At 38.1% G+C, this 22,508-nt stretch overlaps 1 protein-coding gene across 3 annotated transcripts in view; it reads left to right on the forward strand.

Annotated features, from left to right (window-relative positions):
- Positions 1-22,508, forward strand: part of LOC100765371 (oligophrenin-1) — a 332,542-nt gene that overhangs the window by 154,944 nt on the left and 155,090 nt on the right. For 2 of the 3 annotated variants that reach the window (XM_027431711.2, XM_027431712.2), the window contains 2 exons: positions 14,894-14,995; positions 20,974-21,084. In XM_027431711.2, the coding sequence (XP_027287512.1) occupies positions 14,894-14,995; positions 20,974-21,084 (213 nt within the window). The remainder of the gene's footprint in view (positions 1-14,893; positions 14,996-20,973; positions 21,085-22,508) is intronic. The other variant, XM_027431713.2, reaches the window with a different exon arrangement.

Below are 22,508 nucleotides of genomic sequence, written 5' to 3' on the forward strand. Positions count from 1 at the left end.
CTGGCATACTCAGTTTGAGCATCTTCTAAGCAGCTCAGCTGGTCTAAGTATGTCGCTCAATAGCTCAATAATCTTTACTGCTGATACACTCTTGGGGGAGGAAGGGTCTTATGTATCGAGTCAATTTCAGGGGCTTACCTGAAGCTATTTTGAGTTGTTTACTTCCTGTCTTAACCAGCTCTCTGTAGTATGAAATGTTTTACCTCCCATTATAACACTCAGTGGTTTTACCTCCTTTGTCTTAAGGAGCTTCCCTCCAAGATGGAAGGGTTTAATCTTGGGGGAAACTGCTACACGATACCTGCCGATGTAATAGAGGCTTATTGTGATTTTTATAAACATAACTCAATTTGATTGATTACTGTTCATTTATATCGTTTCATGTTGCTACTTGTCAGAAATAATTACTTTCCTTCAAAGATGTCCCCTAGTTATGATATTTTAGACAGAGTTCTTTTCGCATTTGGGAAACTTAACACTCTTGTGAGAAGACTTGAAACTTCAGATAGGGGAACGCTGCTGCAATGACCTTTCCCAGAGCCATTACTTTCACATAATGCTATCTTATCACCAGCCCTTCCTTTTTTTTTTTTTTTTTGAAAGAATCAGATGCACCTTTTTTATACTCTGGTCCCATTTATTCCATAACAAACTGTGCCTTTTTAGGGGTCAGCTATCTCATCTGAAAAATGCAGTTTGAGTAATAAGTGTGACAGGTCCCTTCTGCTATTAAAAATAGCCACAATATAAAAGAATAGTAATAGATCAAATTCACTTTCCTTATCTGAAAAGGAGAGGAGTGAGCTGTATAATTTATGTATTTTTAAAATTCTATGACTAATACAGGCCAAGAGTAGAACTTGGCTATGTTGTTCAACTGCCATTTCAAAAGCCAAGGGATACATTTTAAGTTTAAAGAATATTCTAAGCCAAATATCTATCTAGATAATTTAGCTAATATAATGTTTTATTTATTTGCCTGTGTTTTAAACAAAGAAGATACTTGTGAGCTTTGTCTTTTAACTGGCAGTGTGTTGTCAGTCCTGTGAGGCACACCAGTCCTGGAGGACATCCATATTCCAAAGGCTGGCTTCCTCTGGAAGAATCTCCTCCAGAAAACTAAATTCTGCTCATAGTTAGGTATATACTCCCTAAGAGAGTGTGACCAAAGATTGTGATGTTTGTGAGACAGGGTCTTACTATATATGCAAGGCTAGCTTTGAGTTGATAATCTTCTTGCCTAAACCACTAGAGTGCATTACCATACCAGGAAAACCAGGTATGTTTTTTGCTTATTAGTTTGTGTAGCATTTGTGTATTTGAGCTATGGTGTTCTTAGTTCCTTATATGCTTCTTTTATCCTTTGGCATATAAAGAAAGTTATTATTAGATATTAAGGGGGATAAAAAGCTTTTAACCACATACAGAGTTTCAATTTGAGTGCTGGTAACTGTATGTAGAGGCTCATAGATGCGAAGCATGTGCAGAGATATTTATATACATGTTTTGCCTGCTTGTATGCCTGAAGGCAGAAGAGGGCGCCAGATCTCCTTCCAGATAGCTGTGAGCCACTATATGATTGCTGGGAATTGAACTCAGGACCTCTGGAAGAGCAGACAGTACTCTTAGCTTCTGATCTATCTCTCCAACCCCCTCTACCACATAGATAAACCCTACACCAGAATTTTATAGTCAAAGGGGAATATTTTAATGTAGCATTTTCAAAATGTTTACTTTCCCCTCTTTTCTATCATGGAAGGTTCCACTTTTCATTCTCAGCCCTGTCCTCATTCAATATTCAGTATTTGTGTTAAGTATTCATCATGCATTACCCCTTTGAGCTTGCAACAACCCTATGATACAAGTATTCCTCTTGTCTTCATTTTGCACATGAGGTAACTGAGGCTGGGAAATAAGAATTTTTAGAAAGCTAGTGTTTGAGCTTAGTAATAAGATCCCATATTAGAAAGGTTGGTACATGCATGAAGTCACTTGGTAATGTGTATGAAAATTAATTTGAACTCCAATTTTCAGTCTGTTTAGACATTTATCATGACCCTAAAATACTTTTGTAGAAGACTCATGAAACCCTACATATGGGTTACCTATTATAAAACTAAGCACCTTAGATTCTGTGGCATTTATCAGTAAGCATTTATTTCTAGCTCATGAATATATTATCTAGAGTGTCTTGATTGACTTCAGTTGAGTTTTGTTTATTCCATGTATTTGTATCTTTCTGGGAAAAGAAAGCGGTAGTATATTTTTCTTATAATAATAGGAACAATTCATGGTAGTTGAGCAGAGAAGTAAGACATTTTAATGCAAGACACAAAGCTTCTACACTATCACATCTTCACAAATTCAGTGGCTAAAAGTAGTCATCTGCATAAGCTCAATATCAGAAGTGAAGTACATTCTGCCTTTAGTGAAAGGCAATGCAGTATCACATGGCAAAGTACATGAATATAGGCAATGGTAAATTTGGGAGCATTTCTTCAGTCCACTATGTCCTGGCTGAAAGTCAGTGGTAATGAGGAGTAAGAGGACAAACTTAGAATTTATTTTTAAGATAATGTCTCTTGTATACAACATTGGCCTCTAATCTACTATATTGTTGAAGATGACTTTGAAATTCTGATTTTCTTGCGTCCATCTAGTACTAGGGTTACAGGCATGCATCATCATGCCCAGCTTCTGCAGTGTTAGATGCAAGGCCTTTTTCATGCTACACAAACACTCTATAAACTGAGATGCACACTCAGAAAAAATATTTCATGGGGAAATATTTTTGATGGAACCCTAGAGGTATAATGAGGACAGGGGCTAGGGCATCTCTTCTTAGCCCTTCATTCTTTCTCTTTTCCTTTAAAATGTGTTTTGATTGAAATGTATTTACATGACTTTCCCCCTTTATTTTTCTTCCTCTAACCCCCCCCAATATCTTCCCTGAAACCCTGCCCCCAATTCCATAACTTCCCTTTCTTTGATTTCCTTGATGATACCGGGGATAGAACTTAGGGGCTCACACGTAGAAGGTCTGATTCTCTTGTCCCCACAGAGTTGGGAATCACACATGCTAAGCAAGTGATTTATATATCAACTGTACCCCAGGATCGCAATCTTGAATAGTTTGATATGACCTTGAGCAAGTTATTTACTCTACAGATACTTTAACATCTAGTGTCTGTATGATCTCTTCATTATTTTTACTTCATGCTTTGTTTTTGCTTAGTTTACTTCTGTGACAGGTTCTCACTATGTAGCACTGTCTGTACTGGAACTCACTTTATAGACCAGAATGGATTCAAACTCAGAGAGAACCTCTTGTTTCTGCTTCTTGGCGTGTTGGGATTAAAGATGTGCACCACCACACCTGGCTATTTTCATTTAGGTAGTTTTTCTTAAGTTTTCTCAACTAGGTAGCAACAGAGTCTAGACTAGTACCTTGAGGTCTTTTTCTCATTCTAGATATTCATCACAGAAGGGAAAATATTTGGAGGTGGGGGAAGTTCTCAGTTCTTATCCTCCTGAAATTAACTATTTTTCTCGAATTCTGTTTCCTACATTGACATGCTCATCTGTTTTCCATTTCCTGAAAGGTCTGAATGACGAGAGAAGACCAAAATCATGCCAGGAAGGGCAGAAGTTCAAACTCAGGAAGTATTTGCTGCATGCAATTGTGTTTAATGATTCTGTGTTATTAGGGACAGTTGGCAGCATTGTGGTTCCCCCAGAGACCTTTCAAAGAGGCATTTGTTGCCATTTGATATCTTAATTTATATTATTCCAAGAAGAAGCACATTGGGCTAGATATGAATCATGGCGTCTTCTAACTTTGCAATATTCTAAGCATATACATATGTTTGCATATTCATAAGATGCTTACATAGTATTTAATTTTGGGTAAGAAACACTTATTGATATTTCACAGATTAAGACAATCAAATAAATAGCAAAAACCTAATGATCAGACATATGCCTTAGCTCCTGAGTCCAGTATACTGTGCAGCCGTATAAGAATATCATAACACATCAACGGAAGTGAACAAACTAATTTTCTATTTACTAGTTCTGTGACATGGAATAATTTTGCCTTTCTTAGCTTTAATTTTGACTGCAATTCATGGGTAGTAATTCTGTCCATGTTGTAAGGATTAAGTGAGATCAATTTTAAAAAGTGCTAGATGCTGAAATGTTAATTTTTTACTGTGAGCCATTAATGTGAAAATATAAACTGTCTTTATAATACTCCCTTTAACTTCTGCATTGTAAATTAAACCTTCGTGGTGGTTTAAATGAAAACCCCTCTTAGGTTCATTTTGTATGAAATACTTTATAGACTCACATATTTGCGTACTTGGGCTCTAGTTAGTGATACCTTAAGGGGGTGCAGCCTTGTTTTCTGGGAAGTGTATCATTGGGTGTGGGTTTTGAGGGTTTACAACATAGCCCTATTTCTGGTTTATTCTGTTGTTTTATGTTTGGCACCATGGCTGTGCCTTAATCCACTTGTATTTCAGCCAATAATTGTGACTGGCCTGATTTTTTGGCAGTGGCCCAGCCACTTAGGCCTCAGCCTGGTGGGAATTCTGTTCCCATAGGCACTAGCTCTGCTACTGCTACTAAAGGTAACTTTAAAGAAATCTCTATCATTTTATTTATAAATAAGACTTGAGATTTAAAGGCTGGGGCAAAAACCTGCTAGGTCAGAAGGATTGAGACAGAGCTAAACTTCTGTCCTTGCTGGTATCTCTGAAAGAGACTGTCCTTCCACTCCACTAAACAAAAAAGCCACACCACTCCAAATCCCTCTCCACTACTTCCAGTGCATCTCTCTATCTCTTCTAGATAGAGATCTGGGATGCTCTATGATTACTGTCTGTCAACTTTTTGCTAACTCAGCCTCCTGACCCAAGGTTAATTTTCTTTAATTAGCACTAATGCAAATGCAGAGTATACAGTGTGATCAAATATCCCCCAACATTTCTCCCTTTTTGTCTAAATGAAAAGGAATGTTTTTAACTTTTAACACAATACAACTATATACAATAAGAACAATTATCATATAAGGATTACATTCACAATGTCCAGTCCATATGCATTTGTCAAATTCAGAGGAAACTGCTCTATTATCTATCCTATTTTGGTGAGTCAAAATATGGTACGGAATTCCCATTCTATTCTAACTTGTCTTACCAACCCAAACTATCTTTTTTGGCCTTGAAACACTTTCTTAGGTAAACATTTTAAGCTTTTATGTCTCTCATCTTCTATACTTTATACCTATTTTGTGAGTTTCTTTTTCAAATTTGGTAACATGGAATATTGTAACTATAACTATCTCATCTTCAACTCTATCAGAGACCCTAGAAGGATATAATATTGCCTGAGTAAATAGGAATCACAAATTCCAAATCTATAGAAATACCAGAAGCAGTTGCCTTCCTGGAAAGTCACCCAAGGTTCCTGTACAATGTTGAGGCATCCATCTTCAGCTTACAGACCTAAAATATCTGACAGACTTTTCTGGGAAGCAGGCATTTTGAAGGACTGTCCTACCTTGTCTCGGCACAGTTTGGCAGTTGCCTTCTTTTGTGTCCTGCTCTTCCAATTTGGACAACATACTGTCAGCAATTGAGGAAAGAGAAGTTTCATGCCCAGTGGCTAACTTTGCCACAATAAAAGAAAGCTCCATATGGAGGTTCTTTGATACCAATTTTCCTTTTTTGAAGTAAATTGGTGCTGCCAGGAACAAACATGTCTCATTGTCATGGAAAGACTTAGGTCATTAAAACATGTTAAAAGCCAAATTCTGTAAGTCTCTGAAGTATTTGAAGACCACCTATCTATCTAAAATATTTCTCTGTTTAACTTTGAAAACATACCTAACTACAAGTTTGATTATTATAAATGACTAACTTCTAACCTGTATTTCTTAATTATAGTTCTATTTTTAAATGAGCTGCACAGGTACAGTACCTTAATTAAGAGTAGAAACATATATAGAATATGTTCTAACAAAAACATCCTTAAGCTGGGCATTGGTGGCACACGCCTTTAATCCCATCACTCGGGAGGCAGAGACAGGCGGATCTCTGTGAGTTCGAGGTCAGCCTGGTCTCCAGTGCAAGTGCCAGGATAGGCTCCAAAGCTACAAAGAGAAACCCTGTCTCGAAAAGACAAAAAACAGCCTGAAATTTTTATTAATATATAAAAATCCATAGCAATGTAAAATATTTGTGATAAATAGTTGATTTTTAGTTTAAAGGATATTCAGTAATATATCCTTACATCCTATCCTTTGTATACCCCCCTTTTTTTCAGAAAGAGGTCTTTATTGCCCCTTTCTGTTTATTAAGCATATCTTCTTTTGTTTGGTTGGTTTCTTAAGACAGGGTTTCTTTGTGTAGCCTTGGCTGTCCTAGAATTCACTCTGTAGACCAGGCTGGCCTAGAACTCAAGAGATCCTTCCTCCTCTGCCTCCAAGGGCTGAGATTAAAGGTGTGCACCACCATTGCAATTAGATCTTTCTATAACTGCTTGTCATGTAGGATTTGTGTAGTATACCTGTAATATGCTTTATGTTGTACTATACAAAAACTGTTTCATTTTACTGGAGATATATGCTGGGGCATTGTCAGTCTTAATTTGTACAAGTATTCCCATGATGGCCATAACTTCTAACAAATATATGATTACAGAATCACCCTTTTCAGATCTCAAAGTAATTGTCCACTGAATACCTGCATAGGATCTCAGCGATCCACATGTGCATCCTATAATTTCTTTTCTACCAGAGCTGATTCTCTCTCAGCCTCTGCCTCTGCCTCAACTTCAACTGATCATTTCCTTGGGCTATTTAAGTCCTTATTTAAGTCCTTATCACCCTGTAAGGTTTGAAATAAATTACTTAGTTCTTGAGTTGTTAATCTAATTGTAGGATATAGCCAGTTAATATCTCCCAGAAAATTTTGAAAATTATTGCTTGTAATTGATCTCTTCTGATTTGTGCTTTCTGTGGCTGAATTTTCTGTAAATCTACCATACAGCCTAAATATTTAATAGAATCTCCTCTTTGTGTTTTTTTCAGGAGAAATTTGTAATCTCCAACAAGGCAAAATTTTCTTTACTTCTTCAAACATTCTTTCTAAAGTGTCTTTCTGAATCAACCAATAAGATATCATCCATATAATGGTAAATTATTGGTTCATGAACCTATTACAAATTAGTTGTACAAGATATTGGCATAAGGTGGGGCTGTTTAACATTAGTGGTGGAAGAATGTTCCAATGGTACATTTTAATAGGCTGGTAGTTACTATAAGTAGGCACTGTGAAGGCAAATTTTTCTTTTTCCTGTTTTTATAAAGGTATAGTAAAAATGCAGTCTTTTAAATCAATAACTCTAAGAGGCCATCCTTTAGGCAATCAATAAGGCCAACGAATTACCGACTATAGAGAGCCCATTGGTTGAATCACCTTATTAACAGCTCTTACATCTGATAACATTTTCCATTTACCAGATTTCTTTTTAATAACAAATATGGGAGAATTCCAAGGACTGGCCCATTCTTCAATATGTTGAGCATTTAGCTTCTCCTGTACCAACTGTACTAATGCCTATAATTTTTCTGATGGCAAAGGCCATTGTTCTACCCACACAGGTTTGTCAGTTAACCATTTTATTAAAGGTAGGGCTGTTGGCACCTTTGAAAGATCAGCAACTGTTATGATCTGCTTATGTACACCCTGAATAGTCAGTGACTGTTCTTGATAATACATTTTAATATTTTTCTCTGAAGCATTATATAATTTATGGTTTGTTTTTGAGATTGGAGGAATGCTAATCTGTGTTTTCCATTGCTGCAACAAATCATATCCCCATAAATTTATTGCTATGTTAGCCACATATGGTTTTGATTTTCCTATCTGTCCTTCTGACATTATACACTCAACTCATCTTGCACTTTGTTCTACCTGAGATAAAGTTCCAATTCCTGGAAGCTGAACATTTTCCTCCTGAAGAGGCCAATCTCGATGCCAGGGTTTTGGTGAAATTATTGTTTCATTTGCACCAGTGTCAATCAGACCTTCAATTTCATTGCCATTTATTCATATTTTTAGCATTGGGGTTCGATCATTTATAGAAGTTTGCCAAAATACTTGTTTTATGGTCTCTCCTGAAATTTATTTTTATACACTGAAGCTGTTCTGCCATCCAGAGCAGTATGGTTTTTAACAACAGGAATTACAATTTTTAATTGCTATCTGGAGGGGTTTACCCAATTCTGACAGGGAATAGTTGAACTGAATTTGACATTGGTGCCTGCAAGAAGCCCACTAAGGCATTTCACAATGGCAAAGTATTACCTTGCCTTCCCATGTTGATCTGCATTTATCAGTCCAATGCCAGTCCTTCCTATAACTCCCACATATTCCAGAAGGCTAGGGCATTCTGTTTGTATTATCTCTAGAAGAAACATTGTTTCTAGGTCTACTTTGCCTACAATCCCTTTTCAGATAATTTTTTTACCACAATTAAAACATCTGCCTTTTTGGTTTTTCTTAAAATTTTTAGATATCCCTTCTTCTATCCCGGTATCATCATAAGAGTGAGATCCAATATCAGGTGTATTTCAGATCCATTCATCTGTGGGTGCTAATCTTGACTTAAAAAAGTTATTAGTTCAAGTTAGGGAACAAGCTTGTTTCACATGTAAGTCCCTTCTCCCTATTCCCCACCCCCTCCATCCACCACTCCCCAGCCAGGGTAGGGCCCTCAACAGGGGCTCTGCAAAGTCCACCAAATCTTCCTGTGCTGGGCCTGGGCCCTTCCCCATGTGTCCAGGGCCAGAGTGTATCCCTTCATGTGGGATGGGCTCTCAAAGTCCCTTCTTACACCAGGGAAAAATACTAATCCACTACCAGAGGCTCTCTGGAGTGCAGAGACCGCCTTATTGACATCCATGTTCAGGGGTCTGGATCAGTCTTGTACTGGCCTCCCAGATAGCATCTGGAGTTGATGTGCTCTCCCTTGTTCAGGCCAACTGTTCCTGTGGTTTTCTCCAACCTGGTACAGACTCCTTGAATCTTCATTCCTCCCTCTCTTCAAACTAAATTCCAGATTTCATCTCAGTGTATATCTGTGGATGTCTGTCTCTGCTTCCATCAGCCACTGGATGAGGGCTCTAGGATGGCATAAAGAGTAGTCATCAATCTCATTTTAGGGGAAGGGCTTTTGGGTTATCCTCTCCACCATTGCCTGGATTGTCAGATCGTGTCATCCTTGTAGGTCTCTGGAGATCTCCCTGGTTCCAGATCTCTTCTCGGACCTATAGTGGCTCCCTCTAATATGATATCTCTCATCCTGCTCTCCCTCCTCTATTCTTCCCCCAACTGAATATTTCTGCACCTCCATTTCCTCTCCTCTACTCCTCTTCTCTTGCTCTTATTGTAGCAGCTCCCTCTCCCCTACCCTCATACTCCCAAATTAGCTCAGGAATTCATGCCACTTCCCATTCCTGGGGTCCATTTATCCATTAGAGTCCTTCATGTTTCCTAGTTTCTTTGGTGAAGAGGATTATAGGCTGGTAATCCTTTGCTCTATGTCTAAAATTCATATATGAGTGAGTACATACCATGTTTGTCTTTTTGTGACTGGGTTACCTCACTCAGGATGGTTTCTTCTAGTTCCATCCATTTGCCTGCAAATTTCAAGATTCCATTGCTTTTTTCCATTGCTGAGTAGTACTCCATTGTATAAATGTACCACATTTTCTCTATCCATTCTTCAGTTGAGGGGCATCTAGGTTGCTTCCAGGTTCTGGCTATTACAAACAATGCTGCTATGAACATGTTTGAACATATGTCCTTGTTGTATGAACATGCCCTATTTGGTTATATACCCAAGAGAGGAATGGCTGGATCTTGAGATAGACTGATTCCCATTTTTCTGAGCGACCGCCATACTGATTTCCAGAGTGGTCTTACAAGTTCTCACTCCCACCAGCAATGGAGGAGTGTTCCTTTTTCTCCACATCCTCTCCAGCATAGATTGTCATTGGTATTTTTGACTTTAGCCATTCTGACAGGCATGAGGTGGTATCTCAGAGTTGTTTTGAGTTGCATTTCTCTGATAGTCAATGATTTTGAGCACTTTCTTAAGTGTCTTTCAGCCATTTCAGATTCCTCTGTTGAGAATTCTCTATTTAGTTCTGCACCCTACTTTTTAATTTCATTGTTTGGTGTTTTGGTGGCTAGCTTCTTGAGCTCCTTATATATTTTGGAAATCAGCCCTCTCTCAGATGTGGGATCGGTGAAGATCTTTTCCCATTCTGTGGGCGGTCGTTTTGTCTTACTGATTGTGTCCTTTGCCTTACAGAAGCTTCTCAGTTTCAGGAGGTCCCATTTATTAATCACGGACCTCAATGTCTGTTCTACTGGCATAATGTTCAGGAAGCAGTTTCCTGTGCCAATTTGTTCAAGGGTAATTCCCACTTTCTCTTCTAGAAGATTCAGTGTGGCTAGATTTATGGTGTGATCTTTGATCCATTTGCACTTAAGTTTTGTGCATGGTGACAGGTATGGATCTATCGCTAATCTTGACTTTAAAGGCTAAATCACCCTTTTGCATTGTGAGTTAGTATTTTCAAAAGCCAAATATGTTGTTGATTTTTTTATTCTTTGGGAGCCTGTCATCTAGCTCCCAAATAAATACACGGGAATCTTATTCTTACTTATGAATGCCTGACCTTAGCATGACTAGTTTCTAGCCAGTTTTTCTAACTTAAATTAAATTATACTGTTTCTCTTCTATGTTTTGCCTCTGAGCTTTTTAAATCTTACTTTGTGCTGTATATCATTCTTTCCTTCTTACTCTGTGGCTGGCTATGTGACTGGGTGGCTGCTCTCTGGTGTCCTCCTCTCCTTCTCCTTTTCTTGCTCCTCCCTTCTCTTGTGCATAGATTTCTCCTATTTATTCTCTCTGCTTTTCAGCCCCACCTATACTTTGTCCTGCCTCAATATTGGCTGTTCAGCTCTTTATTAGACCATCAGCTGTTTAGACAGACAAAGTAACACAGCTTTACAGATGTGAACAAATGCAACATAAAGGAATGCAACACATTTTTGCATCATTAAACAAATATTCCACAGCATAAATGAATGTAGCAATCTTAAACTAATATGCCACAACACAAAGATTCAATTAATATTTGTCTAACTTCTGGATCTGATATCATTCTATTTAAAGCTGAAATCAGTCTTTGAAAAAAAAAAGCAGTGAAGGCTTTTTAGGCCTTGTAAAATTTTAGTAAATGATTCAATCCTCTTTCCCGATTCTTCAACTCTGTCCCAAACATTCAAAGCTGCCATGGGATATAGAATCCAAGTGTGATCATCAAATATAGACTGTCTTTGCAAACCAGAAATACTGTCCCAAAGTTAATTTTATTTAATTAATGCAAATTGAACCTTGGGATTCACAGTGAGGTTGAATATCCCCCAACATCACTCTGCTTTGTAGTTCTGCCTCACAATTGAATTTTAAGACTTGATTTCTCAGCTTCTTGCACTAGCTACCTGCTCCCATGCCTCCCCAACTTCATGGACTCTATCCTTCTAGGATCATATACCAAAATAAAATCTTTCTTCCATGAATTGCTTAACAAAAAGTAATGAATACAACCTTATAAAATTTACAAACCTTAGATTTGTGTCTCTGTATAATTAATTTATTTTTGGAGTTTTTGAGAAATACTGTTTGAGAAATATCGTTCAGGCTACTCTGGAACTCATAATCCATATTCCTTAGCCCCTTGAGTGCCACCATTCCCAGGTAACTTATTTTTTATTGTGCTTCAAGACCTGTTGATATGGCCTTCTCTGTCTAATCCAAGGAAAAAAAGCAGAGACAAACTTTCTTCAGTACAGGTTTTAGTTTTTAGGTGCCTACTGAAACTCAGTGACCCTCTGTGTTGACTCTCTGTCAAATCGCAGAACTATGTTATTTTAATCCATACCATAAACTATTACTGAGGACTTGAGGGTATATTTTAGTGTTAGAACCCACTTGCCTTGTGTGCTGTATATTTTCTTGTCATCTTGATACAAGCTAGAGTCATTTTGGAAAACCGAACCTCAATTAAGAAAATGTCCCCATTAGAATGGTTTATGGGCAAACTTGTGGTTCATTTTCGTGATTGATGATTTATGTGTGAGGGCCCGTCTCACTATGTGCAATACTGCTCCTGGACTGGTGGTCCTGGATGCTATAAAAAGGCAGTCTGAGGAAGCCGGTAAACAACATTCCTCCATGACTTCTGGATCAGCTTCTATTTCTAGGTTTTGTTCCTGGTTTCCCTCAGTGATGTACTGTGCCATAGAATTATAAGTTGAAGTAAATCATTTTCTCCAAAGTTGCATAAGGTCATGGTATTTATCATAGCAATATAAAATCTAAAACAAATGCATGTCTCCATTTTTAATTTTTTTTGAAGTCACCGTTTAATAAGAAGCATAGTAAGTCTTTTCTTTGTATTCCTGTGAAGGGCTCTTATATGCTGCTGTATGCCAAGCTTCTATTTCCTACTGACAGCAGCATCACCATCCTGTAGAAAGAGTCATCAATACCTTGTCCTCAGAGACCTACATGTGCTGCATTCTGGGACCACGGACACTGGTGCAAGTGGGTGGAGGCAGCAATATAAGCTCATATCCTCTTCCAAGTAGGAGGGAAAGAGAGGAACAGCTGTCAGCCTCACAGCTGGTCTTGTCAACCCAAGAGATCCCAAATTTATCTGGCAAGAAAAAGAGCCTCTTTAGTCCATGAGAGATTTGCTGAACCAGAACCAATGTCTTAAACCTTTGGCAGCTCATGTTAACTTCCCCCAGAGAGGACAGAAGTTGACTGGCTCTGCCTGCCTGAACACAGTGTTCTTTAGACATTTGTCATGCTCTTTAAGTGCCCCATCCAGCTGCTTCTTCTGAGCAAGTTTTCTTGGTGGAGCTATGCAAAACACATGAAACACTTTTTGTTGGACACTTGTTTTCTTCCACAGTCACCCCAGCCATAACACTAAGAAAGAATGATTTTCTTCTTAGTTGAAATCAAAGATAGACCTTTTCAACAGCATAAGAAACAGTAATTTCAGCCAGACATGGTGATGCATGCCTGTAATCCAAGCACTTGGGTGATTGAGGAAGGAAGATTTTTTAAGGCCAGTCTGAGCTATTTAGCAAGTCCCTGTCTCAAAACCAAACTAATACAGAAGAAACAGTACTCTCCATAGGTAATTTGTGTTTCATTTATTGTGTTTATAAAGAATGATGTTAGCTTAATGTCAGCACTCACTTTTGTAAAGTGAAAGGTAAGATGGGCTTCTAAGGTATATTTCTAGTCCTTACTGGAGTATGAGGGCCTTGAAAGCTGGTTTCAATGGCCTTGACTACTCTAGATTCCCTCAGGGCAATGTCTGTGCCCGACACAAGCTTTTTTTGCTATATTTTGTCTAACACAGATAAAAGAATTTGTATAACTAGAATGCTAAATTTACGCTTTCGAAGTAAGCCTTAAATGTAAGAGAGATATTGTAGTTTGCTTATAGCTTTCATACTTTGATAATTTGTTCTCCTTATGTTTTGTGTAGCAGTTTTAGTGCATATAAGTGGTATTATAGTGTTCTCATATACACATGATGGAGCAACAGTGCTTCTTGTTTCTAGATTGTGTTTGAATGAATGAAATGTTAATGTAATGTACATAATTTTACAATCCTGCAATTATTTTCATCCCTATCTTCTTTTCCTCCTAATAATCCATTCTTTTCTTTTCTAAAATTTTCATTCTTCCATATCCTTTTGAATGCTGGAATTAGAGATATGCACCACCATACTAGATTTATGTTATTATTTTATGTATACAATCCTGAGGGATCAGGGACTGAAGTAGAAGCCATGGAGGAGTGCCTCTTACTGGCTTGTTCATCATGGCTTGTTCAGCCTGCTTTCTTACATATACCAGGACCACCTACCCTTGGGTGGCACCAATGAACAGTAAGCTAGCCCATCACACATCAATCTTTAGTCAAGAAAATGCCACACAGACATGTCTACAGGCAATATGATGGAGGCATTTTCTGGACAGAAGATCCTCTTCTCAAATGACTTCTGTCAAGCTGAGAAAAAAATCAGTACAATGATTCTGTGACAGTTTTGTATTGTCAGCATTTCTTTAGAAGCTGTGTGATTTACAGAACAGCACTTGGCTGAACAGCAGAGATGTTAATTACATTGTATCCCCAAGGAGAGTGAAGGCTGAGTCCTCCATCCGCATAAAGGTTGCTGTGAAGTCTTGTTTTCTATCTAAGTCTGCCAGGATTTCCCTCAGTCACTGTTTACTATGTAGCAGTAAATATTTAAATAATCCCAAAGAATACTTTGAAAGAAGTAGTCCTAGATTCCTTTTGTCTTGGAATGGAGGCTGTTTGAAGTCATTCCGATTTATCCAGATTAACCTTTCCTGGATATATTTACTTCACTTCTGTGTTTCCTTTTTTTCTAAGATCAAATGAATGATAACCATATGTGAAGGGAAGAAAGGGTGTTCAGCAACAGAGACCCCCTTTGAGTACCATTGTTGGAGCAAGAGCTAGCCAAGGCTTCAGCTCAACCAGTAGGAAATGCCTTTTTGTAGTTAGAGTGATTTGAGGAAGTCAAAACTGCTGATATCAGCACAAACCAGCACATTTTGCACTGGATTTAGTTTTTCTTTCCTTCCCAGGAGCTACAGGAACTGGCCACATGAAACCCAAAACTGTATCTTTCATTCTCATTACTAAGTCCATAGTATTAAACCATAGAAATTTAATGCGACACTTCTGTTCCATGTCTAGGAGAGGAAGAAGAAATTTGAAAAGGATGGTGAGAGGTTTTACTCATTACTGGACCGGCACTTACATCTGTCATCTAAAAAGAAAGAATCTCAGTTGCTAGAGGTATGTTTACAAAATCTATTCCTGCCTCCAACTTGTGCTGTGGCTTAGAAACCACAGTCATTTCTCCTTGAAATGGCTCAACAGAGGCCATATAAACATTTGCAGGGAATACCTGAGGCCTGGGCCCAGGTATGTGAGTCTTGAGCCAGTTCCTCCACTAACTTTCTGTGTTCAGGAACTTTATTTCTGGCTTCAGTCCCACAGTGTGAAAGAATGATACTCAAGTATCTCCAGTGTCACTTTTAATTTTAGGTTCCTAAGTCTGTGATTCTAGACTCTATGTTTTGATAGAGTTAAACTAGTATTGTATTTGGCATATAAGGAACATACATTTTTCCCTTTGTGGTGTTCCATTACCTGTTTTGATGGGGGCAGAAAATGTTGCAATAGGGCGACTACTTCTATAAGATTTGCTGTGACAACTATTCTCCCAAGCCACTATTAATAGATATGTACCAAATCATCATTGCACTGGGTGGAACAAGACTACATGGACAGGAATAGAACATCCTTGTCCTTCTACACCTTATAGATGGGATTCTAAGTTAAGAATGTGTATTAATCTCATAGTAGCAAGGTTCTTTCTGTACTGCAAAATGTATGCTTATATGATAGTCTTGAGACCTGGGGAATGAGAAGTTAAAGACTTATGTCTGGATGAAGGAATTCATTGTGTGGAAGAAAGGTGCCTTTCCAATTTGAGATAACCGTTTGAAAACAGATAAAATGTATGACAAATATGACTGGAGAAACCGCCCTAGACCTAAGCTAGTAGCTTCAAGGCATGAGATAGTCTTAAGAAGTGATTTGTTCAGAGTTGATATTACCCTAAAAGACTAGTAAAAGACAAGATAGTGTAATCAAATGCAGTGGGTTCACATATTGACTAATGCAACAACAACAAAGAGAGAGAGAGAGAGAGAGAGAGAGAGAGAGAGAGAGAGAGAGAGAAACGAAGGAAGGAAGAGAAAAGAAAAACATGGCCAAGACATCAAAGAGTGGAGAAATGTTTATTATCTGCAGCAGGCAGGGAGAGGACAGGGATACTTTCCAAAGTGAAGCTGTCTGGAAAAAAAAGGAGAGTGAGGGAATTTCTACAGAGGCTAATTTAATAGTGGTTCTCTGTGTACAGCTGCTTATGCAGACAGTGTGGTTTTTCTCAAATACCTGTCTGTTCCTGAGACAGTCTAGAATTATAACTCATACTAGGCAGGGAGTGCCTATGTTACTAGCCCAATGAAAGCCTAGAGGTATCATCAGTCTGAAGAGAGCCTTTCCTGGCAGCTATTTTTACTCTGTTGTTATATTTTAAATGAGGCATTTCATGTATCCTTTGCAAAACTACTAAGGAGTCTCTTACTAGCTTATATACAGTTTCTTCTAGAGTGGATCTCTCACACCTTTCCTCTTTGCTGATTTTTCTTTGTATCCTTTTACTGAAATACATGCCATCTGGGATTGTGACTATATGTTGAATCCCCAGTCCTGTGAGGCCTCTTAGTGACTACCAAATCTGAAGATAGCCATAGGGACCCACGGGGATACAGTCCATATATTGGTGGGGTTTGCTAGGAAGACATCGAGAGTGTCCTAGCAGGTTTTTACACTATGTAGGTGTCCTTGTTTGCACTTTATGGGGGATTTTGTTGTTTTAAAACAGAGTCTCACCCATAATGTCCTCAGGCTCTCAGAAGTCTCCCTGTCTCTGCCTCCTAAGTTCTGGGATTGTAGGCGTGAACCACGATACTCAGTCTTTGTTGACATTTCTGATGAGCAAGACTGTAGCCATTGTTCATGAAAAATGAGGTAAGGGAAAATGAGTCAGTCACTTTTTTTAAATGAGAAGGTTTTATTTTTTAAAGCTTGGTGTGGTAGGTCATTGTTATAATCGCAACACTCAAGAGGCTGAGGCAGGAGAATTGCTGTGAATTTGAGGGCAGTCTGGGTTACATAATAAGTTCTGTATAGTGAGACTCTGTCTCAGAAATGAAGAAAAGGAAAGAAGGATTGAAGGGATTGAGGAAGAGAGGGAGGGAAAAGGCTACAATTGTAGCTCAGACGTTTAAGGCCATCCTTGGCTACATAGAATGGGGCCAGCCTAGGATACATGAGACCCTGTCCCTCAAAAGGAAACAAACAAACAATCATAGCATTGCTAAATCACTTTTCCAGATTATTGTTACATTGCCTCATCTCTCAGAATGGTGTGAAAGAAGACAAGAGACACTGTGTAGAATAGTTCTAGGCTTCTTTTCTGGGAAGGGGAGGAGGGCAAGGAGGAATATGTACTGGCCTATGTCCCCAGACAAGTCTTTTTCCCCTTTAATTTAACTTTTTGATTTGATGATCATAAATTCACATATGGTGATAACAAATGAGAGAGTTTTCATGTATCTTAATGAAAAAAAAATGAATGGAAAGTACAGTTGTAAAGTACTCGATCCCTGCCATGTGTTTGCACTATTGTTAAGATCTTGTGCTTGTTTATTATAGTTGGTGAGCCAGTGGGTTTTATGTTCTGTGGGATATGGTTTGTTTGTTTTTACTGTGTTGAGTTTGGAACTTTGCATATGCTAGACAGGAGCTGTGATACTGAGTTACTCCTCTTTTAGCCCCATTCTGTAGGATTTGACAAGTGTATAATGGCATGTGTACAGTGTAGTATGATGGAGAATAGCTTCACTGTTCTGAAATTCTCTTGACTCCATGCTCTCTCATGTCAAACCCCTGGCTGCCACTGATCTTCATATTTTTTGTCTTTTCTATAATGTCATGTTGTTAGAATCCTACAGCATGGAGCCATTTCATATTGACTTTTTTATTTAGTGATATGTGTCTATTATTCCTATATTTTTATGACTTGATAGCTAGCTTATTTATTTTCAGGGTTGTTGTCTGGTTGTACCACATATGTATCTTATATTCCATGGAAGGATACATTTTCTTCTGAATTTTGGCAGTTATTCATATCACCACATGCAGATTTTGTTGAGATTGTTTTGGTAAATGCTATAGAGTACAAGAGTTGGGTTGCATTGTAAGTAGATGGTTTGTTTTGTAAGAACTTGCTATTTTCCAACATGTACCATTCTTTCCAACAAGCTCTGAGACTTTCTTTTGCTTGATGATCTTATCAGCATTTGGTGTTATCAGTGTTTTTACTGTTAGCCACTAATAAATATACAGTGGTATCACATTTGTGTAGTCATTTGAAATTTCTCAATGACATGTAATATTGAGCATCTTCTCATATGCTGAGCTGACACTTGTCTTCTCTGGTGAGCTGACTTTGCCTACTTTAAAATTGAGCTGTTTTATTGTTGCTGTGTTTTAAGAACTCTGTGTATGATGTTAGATGCCAAGCCAGTATCAGATACATGTTTTACAATGCTCCAAGTATGTAGCTATCTTTCTATTTTCTTAGAAGGGTCTTTGGTACAGCTCATGCTTTTGGTTTAATGAAATTTTACATATATGTATTTTCAATGAATCATGCTTTTGATGTATCTAAACTTCTTGACAATCTAAAGTCATGTAGACTATCAGCTCCCTCATCTTGCATTGTAACAACTCAAGGTTGTCTCAAACTCATGTCTTGCTGCTTTAGACTCTTGAGTACTGTCATATGTGTGTATCATCACATATGGCCAGATTTTCTCTGTTATTATCTTTCAAGAGTTTTTAAAGTAGTGTCCCATAGATTTGACTAGGGAATTACACCCATTAAATCTCAATAATATAGTTACTTTAAAAAGACTGGCATAATTACAACATCAGTTGACATGCCAATGTGGATAGTGAAAAGTCTTTTTGTGATTCAATATATTGATTTTATTTCATTTAGAAATTTACTCACAAGTGGGATTGGGCATGTGTTCCATAGTTGTATTTTTTTATTAGTTGAAATTAGGAACAAGCTTGCTTCACATGTCAATCCCTTCTCCCTCTCCCTCCCCTCTTCCTTCCCCCCTTCGCTCCTCATGGAGGGTAGGGCCCTCCATGGGGTCAGCCCAATTCTACAACATCATCCAGGGCCGGGTCTAGACCCTCCCCCATGTGTCCAGGCTGAGAGAGCATCCCTTCATGTGGAACGGGCTCTCAGAGTCCCTTCTTACCCCAGGGAAAAATACTGATCCACTACCAAAAGCCCCATAGAGTGCTGAGGCCTCCTCGTTGACAGTGGATAGTGAAAGTTTTAAAAATAAAAAAATTATTAATGTTTGTTAGCATACAAATAAATGTATTTCATTGTGGCATTTTTATGTATCTATGTCATTATTATTTTCTCATTTGCTCTGCCTAGTTCTCCATCCTCCTCTTGCTGGTATTCTTCCTCCCCAAGTAGTCCCCATTTCTGTTTTCATAACACATATTCCACTATCCTTTCTCGTCTCGGCTTTAGACCTCCAGTTCTCTCCTAGAGCTTTTTCTACTTCTTTGTCCTACAAAAATACATACACACATAAGTTAAGTCCAGATTCTGATCGAGAGGAGTGATGTGGTATTTTTCTCCTGACTTTGTCTTATTTCACTAAACCTGATAATTTCTAATTCTGAAAATTGCATGACTTCATTTTTCTTTAATGCTAAATAAAATTCAATTATGTTTATGCTTCTCATTTTCTGTATCTGTTCATCTGTTGATGGATATCAAGTCTGGTTCTATATCATGGCAATTATAAGTAGTGCAATAATAAACATGGATGTGCAATTTTTCTGTAGTATGCCAACAGAATCATTTGGGTGTATACATAGGAACTGTGTATCTGGTTAATATGATAATTCTTTCATTTTTTCAAAATCCCCAGTTGTTATCTTTGGAAATGTTTCTCTGTTCCATTATCTTTCTTCCATCACTTGTATTCTGAGTGTACATATGTCACGCATTTGTCTAGCAGTTCTCAGATGTTTTATTTTATGTTGTTTATTCTCTTTGTATTGACCTTTGTATTGATGTACATTCAAACTCAGTGTGATTCCTTTTTCTTTCCTGTATTGTCAGGACTCTTACTCAGGGCCCTATACATTCTAGGTGGGTGGTGTACTTCTGAGCAATATTTCCAGTCCCAGACTTATTCTTTCCTCACCCTTGTTCAGACTGGTGGTGAGCCCAATAAAGCATGTTTTATTTCTGTTACAGTGTTTTAGACTTCTGGCATTTCCTTTGGACCCATGCTTCAGTTTCATCTGTCTTCTAAATTCACACATCTGTTGCTGCATATTGTTGTCCTTTCCATTAGAAACCTTTTTATTTTACTTGCTTACAATCCATGGTCTCAGCGTGCTACAGCTTCTGCCTACTCTTCATTAGTTTCTGATGCTTGTTCTCTTGCTTCACATTTTTTTTACCTCTTTGCTTTTCTGCTTAAAAGGCAGAGAGGATGTTTGGATAAAGAAACTGAAGTAAGTGCTTAGTGTGAGGTTTCATGCTTATTTGGCTAGGACTTAAGTTGGGCTTAGTTTGCTGTTGCTGTAGTTCCTTTGGAGCCCTTGCTTTGTCCTTGTATTTTCTTAGCATTTTATTCTTAATTTGGGTAGTAGTTCTTCTCTGAGAGCAGTGACACCCCAGCATTGAGCAACATTCACTTTTTGTGTCCATTCTCATGAGTTCCAATCCTCTCCATTCACCTATAATCTAGTTTTTGCAGCAGCACTTACCCCCATGACTTTAATTTTTTGTTGGATTTGAGTAGAAAGGTTTTCCAACTTGTTCAGTATTTTCCGTGATCTGAAAATCAGTCTTATGACTCCCAAGCTTCCTCCATGGTAGACTAGAAATACAAAGCCTTCAGTCTTTAATCTCTTGGTTTCATATTCCCTCTCTGTAAAATAAAGTGAATTAGAAATAAAGAAAACAATAGAAATATGATATTTTCAGGTGGCACAATGCCTTTTTAGCTGTAGAATCTCATTTGATAATCCCTAACTTTCAAAAATGACCATGCCCACTTGTGACATTTGTTGCTCTCTTTCTGCAGGCAGACCTCCAAGTGGATAAGGAAAGGCACAATTTCTTCGAGTCCTCTCTTGATTATGTCTATCAAATCCAGGAAGTTCAAGAGTCCAAGAAGTTCAATATTGTGGAGCCAGTAAGTTCTATCTGTTGGTGAATATTCTAAAAAAAGAGAGTATTTCCCAAATCTTCAAACGAATGTGGCCAACTTTGGTCATAAAACTGGAAGCTCAAAGAATATAAATGTCAGTCCATGCTCAATAATATATCTCAAGAGCATCAGCACATAGGCTTCTATTTTTCTTGTTCTTTTATAAATGTTCACTCTCTTCCTTACCACATTTACACTACTTTCTCTCCATTTATGACCATTTTCTTTCATCATGTGTTCCTTTTTTCCATGATTCAATCCCTCCCCCAATTTCTATGTCTCACTTCATTTTTCTCCTTTAAAAGTAATATTTTATTAACTCTTAAAGAATTTGGTACAATGTGAACCACCACACGCCTTCTCTTAACTCCTCTTAACTCCTCCCAGACTCTCCCTATGTATCTCACAGCAGTTGTCCTGGCTCTTAACAATATTTCTGCCCCCTTCCTGTGATGTCCCCAGAGCCTTATGGGTAGGAGTCAGAGATTCTACCATCACTTTATTTCTACATTTAGACCAGTTGTGGTTTCTATTGTCTTCATCTACTGCAAAAATAAATTTATTCGATGCTGGGTGAGAGCTGGATATAAGGATGAATATTTAGAACACAGTTTATGCTGGTTTAGTGGCAGGAGCGAGTTCTCTAGGAACCATGCTCTCATCAGCCACAGGTAGCTGGCTAAATTAATAGTGCCAGGAATAAATTCCCTTCTCTTAGGTGGACCTTCAGTCCAATTAGGTGACTGTTGGTTCCTGATGTAAGTGTCACTACTGTTCCTTTCAGGATTTCTTGCCATGCTGGTCATTGTTGTTATTCATTGGCAATATAGCTGGGTAGGACTTGATTGCTTCCCTTCCTTGGCAGCTTGCATGGCTCCTTCCAAAACTATGAGAACTAATCCTCAGTGAGGAATCTTCCAGGTAAGAGCCAAATCATTTCCTCCAAAACCTTCATCTGCAATGTGTGGTGTCTTCAACAATCAGGCCTCATCTTCTTGTCTGAAAGGTACCAAAAACAATGACAATGACCTATATTGTTTTGGGAGAGACTCTTGGACTTCCCTCACCAACAACCTAAAAGTAGGTTTTTATATGCCTGGCACTGGGTTTTTTGTTAAATTGTTTATGTTTTTTTAGGGGAAGCATTGTCACTTCAATTGATGTAAATTCAATTAAATGATATGTTTCTCTTTGTGTACACACACACACTCACACACACACACACACACACACACACACACACTATAATTTTAAAGAGCTATTAAAATATGATTCCCATACTGCTTTTCTAAACATCTTTAGTGTTTTTTATCCCTCTTCCTTCTTCCTCCCCTTGTGTTGCCATCCTTTTCCCCCTCCTTAAATACATCTCACCTACTCATATTCCCTTTTAGAGCAACTGTGTCCTA

Source organism: Cricetulus griseus, chromosome X (assembly GCF_003668045.3).
Source record: "Cricetulus griseus strain 17A/GY chromosome X, alternate assembly CriGri-PICRH-1.0, whole genome shotgun sequence".
NCBI classification, from domain to species: Eukaryota; Metazoa; Chordata; class Mammalia; order Rodentia; family Cricetidae; genus Cricetulus; species Cricetulus griseus.